The sequence below is a fragment of the Myotis nattereri genome, assembly GCF_964212035.1.
Source record: "Myotis nattereri genome assembly, chromosome: 12".
Classification (NCBI taxonomy): Eukaryota; Metazoa; Chordata; class Mammalia; order Chiroptera; family Vespertilionidae; genus Myotis; species Myotis nattereri.
The window spans coordinates 5,278,408-5,297,518 of record NC_138087.1 but is presented as its reverse complement, the minus strand read 5'-3'; the positions used below and the strand labels follow the sequence as shown (position 1 = coordinate 5,297,518).

Here is a 19,111-nt window from a genome sequence, read left to right as displayed (position 1 = left end):
AAAAACAATCCACATGTACTTTCTACTTACTTTTAGAACACTAAAAGAGCAAAAATAGATGACTAGGGTTACATGTTTACAACCAATACAGTAATCGCACTAAAAGGACTTTTTCATAATTTCATTATAGATAATACATTAAAAATGTTACTTACTACAAAATCATTTTGAAATAGCAGATTTCATATTTTCTTTGAGTGAGTGAGAGTGTGTGTGTGTGTGTGTGTGTGTGTGTGTGTATAAGAAACAAGATAGCCCTAGCTGGTTTGGCTCAGTGGATAGAGCGTTGGCCTGTGGACTGAAGGGTTCCGGGTTCGATTCTGGTGAAGGGCACATGCCTGGGTTGGGGGCTTGATCCCCAGTAGGGGGCGTGCAAGAGGCAGCCAATCAATGATTCTCTCTCATCACTGATGTTTCTATCTCTTTCTAACTTCCTCTCTGAAATCAATAAAATAAAAAGAAACAAGATAAAAATTGGACAGGGCACACACTCAAGACAATCTCATGTAAACTATGTAGCCAGTGCTTACACTGAGCTTTGATTATCAAAATGACATGCTCAGTATTCTACAAGAAGTGCAGGCAGCCCTGGTCCCTGTGGGCTGGGGGTCCTCCAGACACTACAGGGTTGCGGCTTGATTCCAGGTCAGGGCACAGGCCCTGGTTGCAGGCTTGATCCCCAGAAGGGGACATGCAGGAGGCAACCCCCTTCTGACATGGATGTTTCTCTCTCCCTCTCCCTTCCTCTCTCTCTAAAAATCAATAAAAGATCTTAAAAGAAAAAAAAAAGTACAGGCAAAAAAAAGTATACAAGAGTGATTTCCAACCTGGAGCCATGCTTAGGGTACGGCATGGTATCTGAAAACATACACGTACAGGAAACACTGTATACAGTCATGATTACTATGATACACTTTTTTTTCTGTATCTAGATATCATTGTAGTTTATAACAGAAAATTCATTTAAATACATTGTTATAACCAGAGTGGTATTTTGACATTATGCATTTTCTCAATCAACATAGGACAGTGATGGCGAACCTATGACATGCATGTCAGAGGTGACACACTAACTCATTTTTTTGGTTGATTTTTGTTTGTTAAATGGCATTTAAATATATAAAATAAATATCAAAAATATAAATCTTTGTTTTACTATGGTTGCAAATATCAAAAAATTTCTATATGTGACACGGCACCAGAGTTAAGTTAGGGTTTTTCAAAATGCTGACATGCTGAGCTCAAAAGGTTCGCCATCACTGACATAGGACCATTATGATGCTTAAGTGCATGAGATTTTAGAGCTTAAAAGGAAAACGTATTCTAAAGCAGTAAATCACCAGAACAGTAAAGCAAGCCCTGCCCTACAGGTCAGGGGAAGTAGCTCCAGCTAAACCACCCCTTTCATCAGGTCCTTGACCTTACATGGACTCTTTAAAAAGATAGCATGTGACTTACCCAATGAGATTGTTTTATTCTAAAAACTAGTGGCCCGGTGCACGGAATTCGTGCACATTAAAAGGGAAGATACCCAGACCCAGCTGGCCCCACCCCCACTGGGCGAGACCCAGACCCGGCTGGCCCCACCCCCGTCACGTCCCCGGCTGGCGCCGGGCAGGGACACAGTGTCACGTACCCACCCACCCGCATGCACCTTGCCACGCACGCAGCCCTGCCCACCTGCACCTGCCACGCACGCAGCCTCCTGCTGATCGGTCGTTACTGCATGAGGGCGTCATGAATATTAGCATATTAGCTCTTTATTATATAAGATGTTTTCTTCTCAAATGTTTGTAACAAATAATTCACAAGCCCAGTTAATGTCACAACTTCAGTTACCGAAACCAAAAAGTATACTAATACACTTGGTGATTTTTTTCAAAATTATTTACTTTGTATGTACATTTACTTAACATAATTTCATGCAACAATTATTTTTACAGAGAGAGAACAGAACCTATCACTCCAACCAGAGTCTCACTTGCAGACAGTTCCAGCACCAGAGGCACCGTGGGCATAACACCTCATGCACAACTCTTACAACATGCATTCTCCAAACTGCAAGCAGGCTTCACATTATCACAGCAAACAGTTCCTCAACATACATATTTGTATATTCATGTGTACTGGTATGTGTATACATCTGTATAATGAAATACAAGAAGAATAAAGAATATGATAAAAATTGTTATTTTTATTAGAGGAATAATGGAGTAGAGGCAGTGTGATGACAGGGGGATTTCTCTCTTTATATACTTTTTCATACATTCTGTACAAATCTAACACATTTTGACCTATTATATTTTTTAAACTAAAATTTAATTTTAAAAATGTAAGTGAAATATGGTTATTGATTCTAAATAATAGATTTAAATGGGAAGTCAGAAATCACTCTGTCCAACCTCCAATGCACATAGGGATCAGTTTAATAGGCTTACTTATGTTTTTCTAATATCTTAGAAAAACGATACAGAAACAATGAACCAAAGTCAAGAACCAGCGACACTATCAGTGACCAGGAGGGTGGTCTGAGACAATTCAGAGACGCTGCAAAACACACCCAAAAGACTGTATTCTTCAACAATAACTAATAAATGAAGCCTAATTAAAATTAATATTTTAAATTAACAGAGACTATAAGTTTAAATTTATCTGGACTTACACTTAATCTGTACATATTAATAAAGACAGACCTACTAAACTGTTTCAAATATATGTAAGCAAAGAAAATCTTTCAAAGAAATTTGAAAGAATGGTTCTATTATACACATTGAATTAATAAATGATTTGCCCCAATTTTCCTATAATTCAAACACTGATTTTTTTTATAAAATACAGTAACAGTTCTTATGAGTTAAAATATAGATATCTTAACCATGACAAAGTTTAAAAGCATATACAGCAAAGAAAGTGTATCTGATTAATACTTGAAAAACATATTCAAAGCTAACTTGTTAATCTAGTAAAAAGATGTGGTATATTACTTAATATGTCCCCAAAAAGGCAACCTATAAAAGACATCTGTAAAATGTATTAAAGAATTAAAGCCTATTTCAAAGAATATACATAATATAGCAATGCAAAACATATGGGCAGCAAATAAATAGGTAAGATTAAAAGAATTCTACCAATAACTACAATGTTTTAATCACAAAACCTATTATTAACAAAAAGACAGTGTGGCAGGATAGTAAGAAGCTAGTGGGTGAAATGGGGAAAGTGGAATGGGGAAACTGAGATAAGACAATTAAACAAGGCCGAACAGTGTGGGGAGCTTGCAGCCAACCTGTGAATCCCAAGACCTCATCCTCCCCCACCAGGGACACTTGAGAGCAAGTGGTTTACACCCTCCCTCACCAGAGAACACATAGCGCAAGCCCCCCTGGCCTGGGAAACAGAGCAAACAGCCAATTAATGCCACTTGTTCCAGCTAAACCCAAGGACAGGTGAAGTCTGGGGGACAAATAACAAAAACCCCAAAAGCATCTGGATGGTATCACTTGAGAGAGCGATGTTAGGCAGGATAAACAGCTGCTAGGGCAGGAGGAAGGAAGGGGGAAGGGGGAAGGGGAGTTTATCTCACCCACTGAAAAAAGTCAGCGGTCTTGGGACTTGACGAGATAAAATTGCCAGATGATCTAATAAATTCCGTGAAAAGTCACAGCAACGTAAAAGGAGGACCTTGAAATCTAGTCTGACAGGTGAACCTTGAAACCCATAGGGGGAAGTATAAAACTCTTGAACCCACACCAGGCGGGACGCTCAGACTAGCTCAGTTGCCCATTTGTGCTTTATGCCAAGTGTATTCTTAATAAATCTGCTTGCTTTGTTTCCTTAAATTCACTTGCTTTGCTTCAACACTGCTTTCTATCACTTGTCTGAATTCTTTCCCACAAGCCGAGGAGGGGAGAACCTCCTCTGACTTGGGCAGCTCTCGGGTGACAACAGCAATGTTACTATGGTCATTAACACTATTTCTGAAGTGTTGTTCTACCTTCACAGTATCATGTCACTCCTCGTGGATTTACATAATAGGGCCTTCTTTAAAGGCCCCCAAACTGACCAAAGTCCTCCCAATAAGGCCCTCAGCAGCCCTCACAGGACCTGAGAACAGTGACCTCACAGCCATCTGTCGTGGCACTTGACTCAGTCCCCTGGAGGAATACTCACTAGTCCTAAAGTCACAGATACAAGAATGCTATTGTCTTGGTATACATTTTCCATATTCTTTAAGGAATAAAATAGAAATACATGTAAAGCCCTTATAAAAACTATGAAGAGCCATCAGTGACTTACTATTGACTATCCGTAGGTACACTGTGGCAATGAAGCCTCGAACAACCTACCAGGCAGATGGTGTTACTTGTGTTTGACAGATGTAAAAGCAGAAATCTGCACTGCAGAACCTCACCACCCAGGCAGCTGAGGAGTATAACTTCACTGTCTTTGACTGCCAAAGGAGTTAAAACTAACCCTTGTAGGTATGCTACATTCCATCAAGAGCCAAAATATAACCCATTTACATGGAATAGTCTTACATACCGTAAAATTCTGCAATATTTTCATGTGGAAGCCACAGAGTGTGAAGCTCGGAAAACTAAGGGCCCTTACGAAACGGAAGAATATCAGTTTCACAACTAAGACACCTCTAAAGAGATTCTATCTAGAAGTATTTCCCCATCTTCTCAGCATCATTCTTGGTATACACTAAATGTTCAATACTCGATTAATGAATAAAATAGTGTATGTTGTCATTCTTTCGAAAGTTTGGTTACCTCAAAAGGATTATCCCATTTATATTTTCACTGGGGAAAAAAAACTTATTCTTCAGTCAACTTCTCCCTTCATTTACTTATTAGTAAATTACAATGATACTGCATGTTATCAGCATTTTTTTATCTTAATCATGTACATTGTTTACTAGTTGAAACAGATTCACTCAATTTCACGGCTTAGAAATACTCACAAATATGGAAAATAAAAAAAAACATAATCTTTTGGTAAGCAGTATAAATGGGAAAACAACATTTACCTTTCACTGCTGTAGCTACCAATTGTAAAATACATCCTGTGAACATAGGTAGGCACTACTACAAACACCAACCTTCAAAGCAAATGTCTATACTTAACATATTGTAGTGGGGCAGCTATTGCTAGTCAAGTAAAGTATTTTCTGAGCCACTGATAAATACAGCACACTGTTGTGGGTAAAAAATACAATTTTTCCTTCCCAGCTGATCTTTCAGAAATATTATTCATGTACTACACACAAATGACTCAAATTATTGTTTCAACTTCCAAACAAGCTCCATGTTACAAAAGTGTCTAATACTGACAAAGCATCTTTTTTCTTGTAAACAAGTAAAAAAAAAAAAGACAAAGAGGAATTATGGGTAATGGAATTCAAACCACAGAACACATTATAATAGGCTATTAGTGAGGAAAAATTAGACTGCAATTTAATTCATAATAAAATTTATTTACATACCAGCACAGAATATCCCTGGGACTTCACTCCTCACTATTACAGTCCGTACTTTCTTATCAGATTTTAAAGCATCCACAGCTTTTGAGAGCTAAATATAAACAGGGAGGATAAGAAGAAAAAGGGAGAACATTTTTCAGGTTGATGTCAACACTATAGCTTAATTTTAGAAGCAAAGAGTTTAATCTTTACACTCACCATTTTAACGAGATTTTTACTGAATGAATTTTTGGCATGAGCTCTGTTTATTCCAAGCACCACAATTCCTAGTTATGAAAAAAGCACAAGCACTTGAGTTAGTGAGTGTTCAGGGTACAGACTCCCACACACAGCTAGTTAACTGGACACTTAAGAAATCTACCACCTCCTCGAAGTGCCCTCCAAGAGCTTAGTTTTGTGTTTACTTTCTGTTTCAAGCATATATTTTAAAGAATGTGGTACTGTAACATATTTATAAAATCAATCTTCTGCTTCATATTCACTGCTTTTCTTCCGACTGATACAGAAGAGCTTTAGAACATCATGTCCCTACAATTTATCTCTTTAAGCACCACCAAGGTAATCAGCATATTTAAGTACACTTTATACCACCAAGTTAGACTAACTAGAAGAAGGGCCACGCTTACTAGTGAAAATTCTCAATTACAGCGTACTACTTAAAATGCGGTTTTATCACCTTCACCTACCCACAGAACTAATGGCTAACAACAAATCCTTGTCACAGGCAAGGACAGCAGGATCAGCTTTTTGCTAGTGGTATACATACCAGATATTACCACCTCAGTTACTCTTTTTGTCATACCAACTAGTTTTCATTATCTCCATCCCAAATTTCTCCCCCTCTATTGCATAAACTGAAGGCACTTTCATTTGGAAATCTAGCAAGCAACTCAACCTCAGTCTATAGAAACAAAGTTCATTCTAGCTCCCAAAAAGCCCAGCTCTCCCTCCTAACTTCCCTAGTTTTATCAGAGACCATCACCTAAATCCAGGCTCCCATTCTAACTGCTGCAGTCAGATCAATATTTCAAAAATAATTCTAAGCATATAATTTAACCCCTGCTTAAATACCTTTAATTTTATCTTATTTCCAAAATGTCTGAGTTCAAAGACCTTAATTTGATATTCAAAGTTGTAAATACCTGTACTCAACCCTGTCCCGAGTAAGCACAAATTTTCCTTGTATAACAGAAATGCCTTTTATCTAGTTGGGAATGGAGGTGGGTGTTAGGTCTGATCAAATAATTGATCAATACCCTATCCCCTGGGAACGGACCTTCTGACCACTTCACAAAAGACAATCCCCTTCACTTGACCACATTCCACTCACTAAGGCCATTATCCTTCTCCTGTGGACATTCCCAGGATCTGGAACTGCCCAGAGAATTCTCTGCCCAGAAAATGCCCACCTAGGAGTCCTTTAAAATCTCTGACTCCCTGCCCCTGGGTGCTGACGCCATTTTGGGGCTCAACCCATCTGCTATCCAGATGACCTCATAAATTCATAATCCCTCAATACTTAGGCCTCGTGCCTTCCTCCTTTGTCGACCCTAACATTTAATGCCAAAACCCGGGAGGGTTCCACAGGGAAGGGGAGCCATCACCCTGGCTTCGCTCACCCTGAGTTTGCTACTCAGAGAGCAATAGGCAGTGGCAGCTCATCTTGGACTTGCCTCCGAATCCTACTTGGTGATCGGGCATGTACCCAGATAGTATCCTCAGTTCCTGCTGCCTCCCTCAGGGGTACACCAGCCTCGATCAGGCCTCCTGCCTTAAGGGCCCTCCCGAACCAGCCAAGGAGGACACCGGATCGGAACCTCCCCTTCTCCATCGCTGACCCTCCATCCCACACCGGCCAGTCTTCTCTAGGTAAGTGATGTTCCACAATTTCATCTGGAGTCTTCTGTCCACTCTCTCACTAACTTCTCGAAGGTCTCTCTTCTCGAAAGCCCTAGCGCTAGGCCAGAAGGCTCCTCAGCCATTCAGCCCCGGGTTCTTCTGGACTGGGGACGCCCAGTCTGGGGGGTCACCCCTTGTTTCTCGTGGTGATTTGTTTAGCATTGGGGATACCTGCCCTAAGCAGTCACCTTTGGATTTGTGATCCATCACTCACCCTTCCTCTCTCGTGGGCCACGCTACACTCCCTCTGCACACTCACAGGGCAGATCAGGCCCAAGGCCCTCATTTTCTTTTCTAACACTGTTTGGCCACAATGTGAGCTAAATAATATGTCTCAATGGCCTGAAAACTGCACTTTCCATCTTAACACATTGCGCGATTTAGATAATTGCTGTCACCTCAACGGAAAATGGTCAGAGATTCCCTCTGTCCAGGCCTTTTCACCCTTCAGTCCCAGCCCTCTCTCTGCCAGTCCTGCTCTACCCATCAGATCCTTCTCCTTCACACAAAACATCACCCCTAACACTTCTGATTCTGAATCTACTTTTGACCCAGCAGACCACCGACCGCTACCCCCTTGTGCACCTCCTCCCTCACCTACAGTAGATTCCCAAAACCTAGACCCTCCTAACCAGCAACCACCTTCTCCCCGACCCCTGAGAGCCCAAATCCCGAGAACTCGAGCTCCAATAGACTTTTCCCACCTAACACTCGCTCTCGGGCCACCCAAAGACCACCTTCCTCAACAGCCACTTCTATTCGTGTGCCCCATCTACCCCTGAGGGAGGCAGCAAGAACTGAGGATACTGTCTGGGTACACGCCCGATTCTCTATGTGGGACCTCGCACAGATTGAGAGGCGTCTCAGGTCTTTTTCTACCGACCCCACCACCTTTACCACCTTTACTGAGTACCTGACCCAGTCCTATGACCTGACCTGGCACGATGTCTATGTCCTCCTGTCCTCCTCGCTCACCCCAGGACCATGCTGTGCCCTCCACAGACAGGACTCGGTGGCCAACCCAGTTGGCGCTGATGTGGTCCCCAACTGACCTGAGATGGGACTAAAGGTTCCTTCTCCAGGGCACCAGCTCCGAAGCCATATAATCACCTGTCTCGTTGCCAGACTCAAAAGTCTGTCCATAAGGCGGTCAACTATGACACAATAAAATCACTCAGGGCCCTGACGGAAACCCAGCTCTCCTCCCCCACCTCAAGGAGGCCTTACGGAAATTTACCACCTTAGACCCCACCTCCGCAGAGGGAACCCTTCTTCTGAACACCCACTTTATAGCCCCATCAGCCCCTGACATATGCCATAAACTTCAAAAAACAGACACGGTAAACAAACATCTCAAAAAGACTTTATTAATCTGGCCTCTAAGGTCTTTAATAATGGGGACGAGGAGACCCAAATCCAACAACAAGGCGAGATCAGGCCAAGGCTGAGGCCCAGGAGGCCTTCCAGCTTCTACCTACTGCTCTCACAAACCCCAAACGAAGTGCTGGTCCTCCAACAAGGGTAGGACAGGGGTTAAGCCTCCTCCAGGCCCTGCTTCAAATGCAACAAGGAAGGACAATGGGTTTAGTCCTACTCAAACCCGAGACCCCCACCTGGGCCCTGCCCAAGGTGCAGAAGGAAAAGCCACTGGAACTCAGGCTGTAATCTGTCCCCTCCAGTTCATACCTCAGCCAGCCCAGCAAGACCACCCTTTGGATCTGGTTTGGAGCTCCCAGACCTCCTGGGATTGGCCACCAAAGACTGAAGCTGCCCAGGCCCTGACAGGGCCGCACAGACTTACATCACCAGGGCAGAGCCTCGGGTAATGATTGTGGTGGCACATAAGCCGATCTCCTTTTTAATTGACACCTGGTGCCACTTGTTCTGCCCTCCACGAATTCATGGGAACCCTTGTTCCCTCCTCAGTCTCTATTATGGGGGTTGACAGACTAGTCTCACAGCCATTAGCCACCTCACCTCTACACTGCATCTTACTAGGCAACCCTTTATCCACCCTTTTCTCGTTCTACCTCGGTGCCCGGCCAGGGCTGCAGTGCATCCCCTCATAAAGCCCAGTTGTCCCAAACTACAGTCACCTACCTCGGTTTCACTCTCACCCCACAAAGCCAAGCCATTCCTTAGACTGTAAATGCATTATTTCCTCCATGGCTGTCCCCTCCTCTAGACTAGAAATCTTCTCCTTTCTTGGGCTCACTGGGTACTTTCACCTTTGGTTCCCAACTTTAGTCTCCTCACAAAGCCCCTCTATGATAAGTGAAGGGACCCCTCACTGAAGCCTTAGATCCCAAGGCCAGCATTCTCACCCCTTTAATGCTCTGAAAACTGCTCTCACATCAGTACCTTATCACCCCCCTTCCCAAAGAACAACTTTCTTTACTGCAAAACTAAAAATGCTTATGTAACAGTACTGCTGCTATCAGAAGCTGAACTCATTATCACCCAAACCTTAGCCTGTTATCCCTAAGGAAAATGTGGCAGCTTTAAATCCAAGCAGCTGGAGGCCTGGGAACTGCAGTCCTAGAACAGGCTGCAGGGCCTGCTCCTTCCTCCCCCACCTTTTCTCCAGCCCCATGTGCCTGTACATCATTATCCACAGTCTTCGGGAACTTAAAGGCTTTGGAGCATTGCTGGGTTAAATGATAAACATCTAAATAGTTTTAAATAACATAAAATACTGAAACATTGATTGTTATACAAGTTTTAAATTCACCTGCTCTTCACTTTTAGTACAGAAGGCCTCTTGTACTTTGTTGAAGCTATATTTTCTGGAAAGTAAGAGTGTGTTTAAAATGTGTTCATAAATGGCAATCTAAGAAATGCTGGTTGTTTACTTTTTCACTAAAGCTGGTTATTTGTGAATGGGTAGGAAGATTTGTGAAAGTTGTAGAAAAGTCTGTCCAGTGACTCAGGACCTGATGCCCCTGATGTTTGAAGGGACCCCTTCTCTCCGAGTGAGGTAAAGCAGCCGCCCAGGCTCTCCTGTGGCTTAGGTCTTTAAGTTGGAGCCTAGACATTTATTTATTTCCACTGCTCATTCACAGTCCACGACACTATCATTGCAAGCCTTACAGGTCTTCCTGCTTGGCATTTAGGACCCTCTCTCCCCTTTTCTAGCCTTCTTACAGGTAATACCCTGTGAAAGAAACCGAGTCAGGAATGATCCCGTAACACAGGGAGATAACAAAGCAGACCAGGAGGCCAAGGCAGCGGCTCAGAGGAAGCCCCTGTCTCCCCAACTCTTAGCTCTACCTCATATAACACCCTAATACACTCCAGAGAAGCTTAGTCCCTATTAGCTCTTGGGGCCACTCAGGAAGATCCATGGTTAAAATTTCAGGACAAGTATATCCTTCCCCAGGGACAGGCCCGTGATATCTTTGGGGCTACTCACAATTCCCTATATATAGGATGCAGACCGCTTCTACAAATCCTAACACCCCCAACCCCCCACCCATCACATGTCCTAGCCTAGCTCCCTACTGCAAGATATCCCCAAAACCTGTTCTACTTGTTACTCAGTATCTCCCCCAGGACAGGGTAGACCTCCTCCTTTCCCTACTCATCAGGCAAGGGGCCAAACCCCTGGACAAGACTGGCAGATTGACTGCACTCACTTGTCCCCCATTAAGAGAACCAAGTATCTCTTAACCCTCGTAGACGCCTCCTCAGGCTGGGCAGAAGCATTGCCCACTGCGTCTGAAAGTCCTCCGAGGTCACACAGCTCCCATTCAGCTTGTCATCCCCAGATTTGGCCTCCCCACCTCACTGCAATCAGATAATGGAACTGCTTTCACATCTCAAATGACTCAACAGGTCTCCTCCACTCTGAACATCCAGTGGAACTTACATGCCCCTACCGGCCCCAATCTTCAGGCAAGGTAGAAAAGACAAATTCCCTAATTTAGTCTCACCTAAATTAACTAAATTAACTCACAAAACTAAAGAACCTTAAACTACTCTCCTACCTCTAGCCCTTATGCACATCAAGGCAACCCCCTTCCTTAGTCCCTTCGAACTCATGTATGGAAGACCCTCTTATTAGGAAACTTCCCTTTCACAGGGACCCCTCTAGGGGCTATGTCCCCACTTTATTTTTTAAAATTATATTTGTGTTGATTTCAGAGAGTAAGGAAAAGGGAAAGAGAGAAACATCAATGATGAGAATCATTGAGTGGCTGCCTCCTGCACACCCCCCACTGGGGATCACAACCTGGGCATGTGCCCTTGACCAGAATCAAACCCGGGACCCTTCAGTCCACAGGGGGAAGCTCTATCCACTGAGCCAAACTGGCTAGGGCACTGGGTCTCTATTTTAAATCTTGTGAGACAATTACTGAGAGAACATGCTGATCAGGTCCTCCCTTGACCTTTTACAGGAGACATCCCCCCTACTCCTCTACAGCCAGGGACTGGGTCCTCCTAAAGGAAATCCACTTGTTAAATAATTTACAGCCCCGATGGCAAGGCCCTTACCAGGTACTCCTAACCACCCCAACTACAGCTTAACTATCGGGGCATACCCCTTGGTTCCACCTTTCAAGATTATAACCCGTCCCTGGAACACCACCATCCCATGGGACGTGATTTCCCTCTTTCTAGATCCCAAACATAGGCTTTCCCCCGATTGGGGTAATCCCAGCCCTGGAAGTGTGGATTAGTTCTCCTTCTCATCCTATTCCAACACTCCTCTCCTACACCCATAAGGAACTTTCTCACCTTCACTCATCTCAAATGAACACTTAACTTTACCCACTGCCTCCTAAACCAGACCAATCCAACCTTAGCCAGGAACTGCTGGCTCTGCCTTTCCCTCTCCTCTTCAGCGTATGCCACCATCCCTAACCCAATCAAGAGACGGAATCAGGCAAAAATCACTCTAGCTTATAAAAAGGAAAAGGGAACTGTATTTCTTGAAAAGCCAGACACCCTTCTAGGTAATTATCCTGCAGCCCAGGCATCAAGCCTCCTTTCATTTCCATTCTTATATTCAGTCTCTGCTAAGGTAGCTCCTTCCTCCATCCCGGTCACAGGTCCTATCACTACACACCCTACTGATCGCCCAAACCCCTTTATGCTTTACAAGGTCACAGGGCAATATAGCAATAGGCCATCTCTCATCAGCAGCCTGCAATACCACAGTTAATTTAGAACTACCCAAGAGCCATTGGTCCGAACAGGTTAACTACCAGGTCTCCCCGGAAGCCAATGGTTATTTCCTACAGCCGATCTGTTTTACTTCTTATCCAACCATCCAGGCCCAAGGCTTCAACAGCTCTTTTCCTTCCCTTTCGCTTTTCCCTTGGATAACAGCCCATCCTAGCACTCCCACCCACTTTCACTGCAATAGAATCTCAACCACTCAACTGTCACCTCTTATCGGTAGTGCCATGGTAACTCCGCTCTTGATTTGGAGCATAGAACTGGGAAAGGAACTTCATATCCTTTAGTCCACCTCTTCTCCCTACCTTTCAGCTTGTCTGCATGATCAGGGATTCTTCTTCCTCTGTGGGGAGAACACATACATCTGCCTCCCGACCAACTGGGCAGGAACCTGTACTCTCATCTAGCTCTCATCCAATGTAGATGTAGCCCCCAATAACCAGTCTTTACCTATCCCGGTAACCCATCATAGCTGACACAAAAGAGCAGATAATCCCTCTCCTCAAAATCCTCGCAATCACAGCAGGTGTCGGGACTGGCATAGGGGCCCTAACCACTGCTCTATCATATTTTGAAATCCTGTCTCAGGACCTACAAGAAAGCCTACATGACATTGCCAAAAATTTAGTTCAAATTCAGGATCAGACAGAATCACTAGCAGCTGTCACCTCCAAAATCTGGAGAGAACTGGACCTCCTAACTATGGAGAAAGGGTAGGTCTATGACTCTTTCTAGAGGAATGATGTTGTTTTTATGTCAATCAGTCTGGCCTGGTCAGGGATGCCATCCAAAAATTAACAGAAAGGGCCACAAAGATTAGAGATCATCAATCAAATTCATGGGACTACTGGCTAAAGAATATTAACTGGTATACCTGGCTACTTCCCTTCATAGGACCATTAGCACTCCTATTCCTCATCCTCATTTTTGGCTCAGCTATTCTGTGCCATTTTTCATCTTTCCTTCAGGACCACTCTCGCGCCTTCACTAACCGGTCTCTCGGGGAAATCATACTGCTGCAACCCCTCGCTCCAACCAGGAGGAATCTATACAACATTCCAGTCGACTACAATCAAAGTCTACCCCCTATGATCTCAATGTCCCTCCTCAGCAGGAAGTAACTACAGAAGATATGACCTTCGTCCCTATTCCATAAAACAAAAAAGCTGGAATGTTAGGTCTGATCAAATAATTGAATCAATATCCCCTACTGTTGGCAGAGCTCAAGAGATTTATCTCAGTGCTGTGGCCGATGCAATGCTGTGAGCACACTCTAGCAAACATGCTTCCTTGGCACACCAGAAAGTGGCAACACCCGCCTGACAAATCTCCAGGAGCCACCTACTCTTAGCCCCGACCCTCACGCCCATTGGATAGCATAGCAAGCGTGTCCCTATTGCATTGGCTGCTTACCCCTTTATATACGGCTGTACTTCCTCAATAAACTTAGATCTGTGTCTCTGAACCTGGTCTCCAGAGTCGTGCATGCAGGATGCCCCAGCGCGTTGGGCTCCGTCATCCTCACCCCCGAGGGACCCCCTGTTCCACCCTACCCTGGGAACTGATCTTTAGACCACTTCACAATGGACGTTCCACTTGCTAAGACCATTATCCTTCCCCTGTGGACCTTCTCAGGATCTAGACCCACCCAGAGAATTCTCTGCCCAGAAAAAGCCCACCTAAGAGTCCTTTTAAATCTGACTCCTGGTCCCTGGCCAATAGTCATGGCCCCATTGCAGGCCCTGCCACTCAGGAGAAGAAGAAGAGAGCCAATGAGAGAAGAGGTCACCTCAGGCTAGATCCTATCCTTACAGTCCTGTGAAAAAAATAAGGAATGATCAGTGAAAGAGGGTTAAGTCATATAAACACACATATGCAAGCAGGGGGGAAATATAGTTTTGATATCTTTGGAGATCACACCAAAAGTGAATAGGGCTAGAAGCTTCGAGGCACAAGCTGCAGTCTAGTCAAGAGATAATAGGTCTGGCTGAGGTTAGGAGAGTTCCAAACTCTGTGGGAAGTATCTACTAAGTGTTTGGCTTCAGCAAGTGGATGAAAGGAGATGACAGAACCATAAAAAACACAAAGTGGCGGGGGATAAAGTTCATGAGTTTGGTCTTGAATTAAAGTAAATGTGAAGTGCCTCTGAGACATCCAAGTTGATGTCAACTCTAAGGATGTAAGAGAGGGAAATGGCAGTCTCACTGAGTCCATCTTGTACTCGCCTGCATTGCTGCCCTGGTCTTCCGGCTAACAGCTCCTGCTTTCGACATGCTGATCATCAGAGGAATTCTGCCTGGGACTTGAGTTTTTACAAAAACAATCTTTCCCATTTTCCCTTCCCTTGACATAAAAGAAGCCTGAATGCTGTACTTTCTTAAATTTGATTTGAGGATTAAAACTCTCATCTTCTGAATTGGCAACTTCTCGATTAATAAACTTTTCCTTACTTCAAACTCTGACATGAGTTTTGGCCTTTCCGAGCTTCAGGCACATGAACTTTGTATTGTTGTGCTTCTGAGCTAAGATCTCAGAAGATCTGACTGCTGGGGTTGAAATCCCAGTCTGCCACTTGCTGGCTATATGACCTTTGGCTAGATATTTAGCCTCTCTGGTCCTCAGTGTCTTACATTGTTGAGGAAGATGCTAGTAGTTCCAAACTCTGTGGGGCTATTGTGAGGAGCAAATGATCTGGTATACACAGGGTGGGGCACAAGAAGGTTTACATTTGTGAGTACACAAAATTCTCATATTATTGTTTATTAGTTATTGCATTATTTTCCATACAAACAGCTGTAAGCTTACTAGTGCCCCAGCTGTACATATAAAGCTTACAACATAAGCATTCAATTACTTTTGTCCTTTCTAGCAGGTAGGGACAGTAAGTGTTACCATAATGCATGCTAGATACAATACGGTTGACATTATTACTAACATGTAAAGTACCATCAAAATGCTTTTCCCATGGTTAATTATAGCAGTGTTGGCCCCAGGTTTGAGGACTGATGTTTTGGGTACATCCACATCAAAGAGTTGGAAGTTAGCTCTGTAATTTAAAATGAATCATCCAGTGCCAAACAATTGTACCTTCAAATGTATCAATGGGCTACTATTACCCCAAAATGGAATGAAACCTTAGCTTTCTTCAGCAGAGCCTGTCATTCTTTGTTTTGTAATTGTCCCACTTTATTTCACAATTAACAGCTCAATTATCATGCATCCTCCTCATCTAACCTAGCCAAAACAGGTTTATTCAGACTTAGAAAAAATCATACATTCATATGCTAACCTTAAATCCCTGTCTTAGGTTTCCCTGCCTTTTCATAAAATATCACTGGTGAATCTGTGACAAGTTCATTACAACTTCAACCCTGCTCTACAAAGCTCACACAGCTGAAAGATGAGCACAGAGACTTAGCTGGGACTTTTTAAAAATATACATGAATATATTTGGCTTGTACAAAATTAAAATTATACACACAAAGTGAAAATCTCCTTCCCTGAACCCTCTCACTATCCTCCCCAGAGGAAGCCTCAGTAATCAGTTATGGAACCTCCCAGAAAATGTATCTGCACACAGAAACACGGAGCTGTACTACAGTTTGGGCTGTTGTTGCTATTTTACATAAATGGGGTCAGTATTTTCTGTCAGTGCTATTCTACATAACTAATTCATAAATATTTCTTTTACTTACTTAATTCAATCTTAAAGATCTTTCTAGCCGTGGCCGGGTTTGGCTCAGTGGCTAGAGCGTTGGCCTGCGGACTGGAGGGTCCCGGGTTCGATTCCGGTCAGGGGCATGTACCTTGGTTGTGGGCACATCCCCACTGGGGGGTGTGCAGGAGGCGGCTGATCGATGTTTCTCTCTCATTGATGTTTCTAACTCTCTATCCCTCTCCCTTCCTCTCTGTAAAAAATCAATAAAATATATATTTAAAAAAAAAAAAAAGATCTTTCTATCTCCAGACATTTCTTTAAATCATAAAATTCTGTGACATGGATTTCCATTAGTCTCCTTTTGAGCATTTAAACTGTTACTAAATATTACAGTGCTGCAATAAGCATTCTTAAAGATTTCTTTTTCTATACCTGCATAAGTACTTGCCTGGCAAATATCAAGAAATGAACATTCTAGGTCTGGGAATTCTTAATTTTGCAAATAATCCCCCAAACAGTCCCTATTTACTGCCCGGCCAAGCACCAACACCTCTGGGGCCACATTAGGAAAATGTAAAGGAGCATCGTGGGTTGCCTCCAAGGCTGGGTCCAGGGCCTGTGGGGCCTGAAGGTGACATAACTTAAGGGCCCTTTGTACATTAAAGAACATAAAATTACATCGATAAAATTGGGGACAAATGTGAACATGAGAACCTTCAGAAATTTACAAAGGTGGGAAATACTACATTTTCTCTCCAATTATGTGTATAACCTACACAAGGACACTTCCTTCCCCTCATATTTGAACTTTTATATTATCAATAATGCTGAAAAAATATACAAAATGAACCTAATATTAAGATGAATTCAAATATGTTTAAACTACCTCTACATTGTACTGAGACACAACTGTGCCAACAAATTATTCTTATATTACCCACATTAATTTATTTACAAGGATGTACAGGAAAAAGGTCACTGGGACTCAGCTTCTGCGGGCCATTTAGGCGTATCTGTGGCCATTCTTGTATCTCACTTTGGATGGAACCACCAGATTTTCTTAGACAAGATGCAAAAGATACACTGTACAAAATCTAATACATTGGGATGCAGAAAATTCCAACTCTACACACAAACACACAAGTACAAGCTTGTTACCCTAAAATCAGGAATTCTGATAAATTGTTTCACATGGTACCCATCAAAAAAGAAAAGTTAAAGGCAGACTTAGTCTAATTACATTTACTGCATTTTCAAGTGTATTACTGATAAGAGAGAACTTCTATCTGACTTGGTGTCGATGAGAAATGAATCTTATAATTTACTCTGTTGCCACCCTCTCCCAAGTCCCAGTAGAAAATTGTGACTCAAAGTTATTTAAGTAAGGTACAGCTCATTTGCGAGAATATATTTGTTCCCCGACTCTCTAAAATTCATCTTGGCATGATATCCCTTTTTCAAATCAGGCTACTGTCTCAGTCTCTCACCATATACAAATTGGTTTGGTCTGTTATTTTTAACCCAATATTAGGGGAGAGGGGTAGTTGGTTTTTCGTTGTTATTATTATTATTTTTATTGATTGATTTTAGAGAGAAGGGGAAGAGGAAAAGAGAGGGGCGGAAAGGAAGAGAGGGAGAGGGAGAGGGAGATATCGATTTGCTGGTCCACTTATTCATGCATTCATTAGTTCATTCTTGTATGTGGCCTAACCAGGGATCAAACCCACAACCTGGCATATCTGGATGATGCTCTAACCAACTGAGCTTAAGGACCCAATATTAGTTTTTATTCTATTAACTATTTATGCCATCTTTTTTGTTATTTTCCTCTACTTCTTGTGTTAAATGGCTTCTGGTCTTCTCTCTTCCCTTTAATCTTAACTTATTTGTATTTTAGTAATCATAGCAAAAAAACTTACATACTAAAATATATTGCTTTACCAAAAAGTACCTTCCTTTTGTTTTCATTATATTTAGGCATTTTTAAAAATTACGTATGTGAGTAACTTACATTATCTGTACATTGCATTTCCGGTCAATAGAGGGGGGCTCATAAAATGTGCTATTAAGAATCACTTGTCCAGCCCTAGCCGGTTTGGCTCAGTGGATAGTGCATCGGCCTGCGGACTAAAGGGTCCCGGGTTCAATTCCCATCAAGGGCACATGCCTGGGTTACGGACTCCATTCCCAGTAGGGGGCCTGCAGGAGGCAGACGATCAATGATTCTCTCTCATCATTGATGTTTCTATCTCTCTCTCCCTCTCCCTTCCTCTCTGAAATCAATAAAAATATATTTTTTTAAAAAAAAAAGAATCACTGGTCCATCCAACACTTAATATTATAAATCTCTAATAATACATGGGAAGATAATGTCATTTATATCAGGTTTCACACCATTTTCTGAACTAAAGTTGAATTAACTAAGTTTAATGACCATCTGTCATTTCTTTTGTGAATTAACTGGTCTTTTTGGTTTGCCTACCTACTCACAGAGTGGTCTTTTGCATTTTGACTAATTTTTTACATTACAAATATTAACTCATTATTTATTAAGTCTTTTCCCTATCACTCACTTTTTTAATTCAACTTGTTTATGGTATTTTGTTGCACCAAAGTTTTAAATTTTATGTAGTATATCTTTGTTTTTGTAACTTTGGGGCTTAGTATCTTCCTTAAAAAAGATTTCCAATGAAAACATATGTCTACACAAAATCCTGTATCAGAATGATCAGAGAACCATTACCCAAAATATTCAAAAGATGGTAACAACCCAATGTCCATCACCTGATGAATGGATAAACAAAATGTGGTCTATACATGCATTTGGCAATAAAAAGAAATAAAAAACCGTTACGTGTACAACATGGATGAACCTTTAAAACATTATG

General features: G+C 42.4%; 1 protein-coding gene across 3 annotated transcripts in view; it reads right to left on the bottom strand.

The window, feature by feature from the left end:
* AUH (AU RNA binding methylglutaconyl-CoA hydratase) overlaps positions 1 to 19,111 on the bottom strand; it is a 183,828-nt gene that overhangs the window by 154,366 nt on the left and 10,351 nt on the right. For 2 of the 3 annotated variants that reach the window (XM_081104069.1, XM_081104070.1), the window contains exons 2-3: positions 5,684 to 5,751; positions 5,489 to 5,576 (exon numbers count right to left, since the gene is read on the bottom strand). The exons of the other annotated variant lie outside the window; for it this stretch is intronic. In XM_081104069.1, the coding sequence (XP_080960195.1) occupies positions 5,489 to 5,576; positions 5,684 to 5,751 (156 nt within the window). The remainder of the gene's footprint in view (positions 1 to 5,488; positions 5,577 to 5,683; positions 5,752 to 19,111) is intronic. 3 annotated transcript variants of the gene reach the window in all.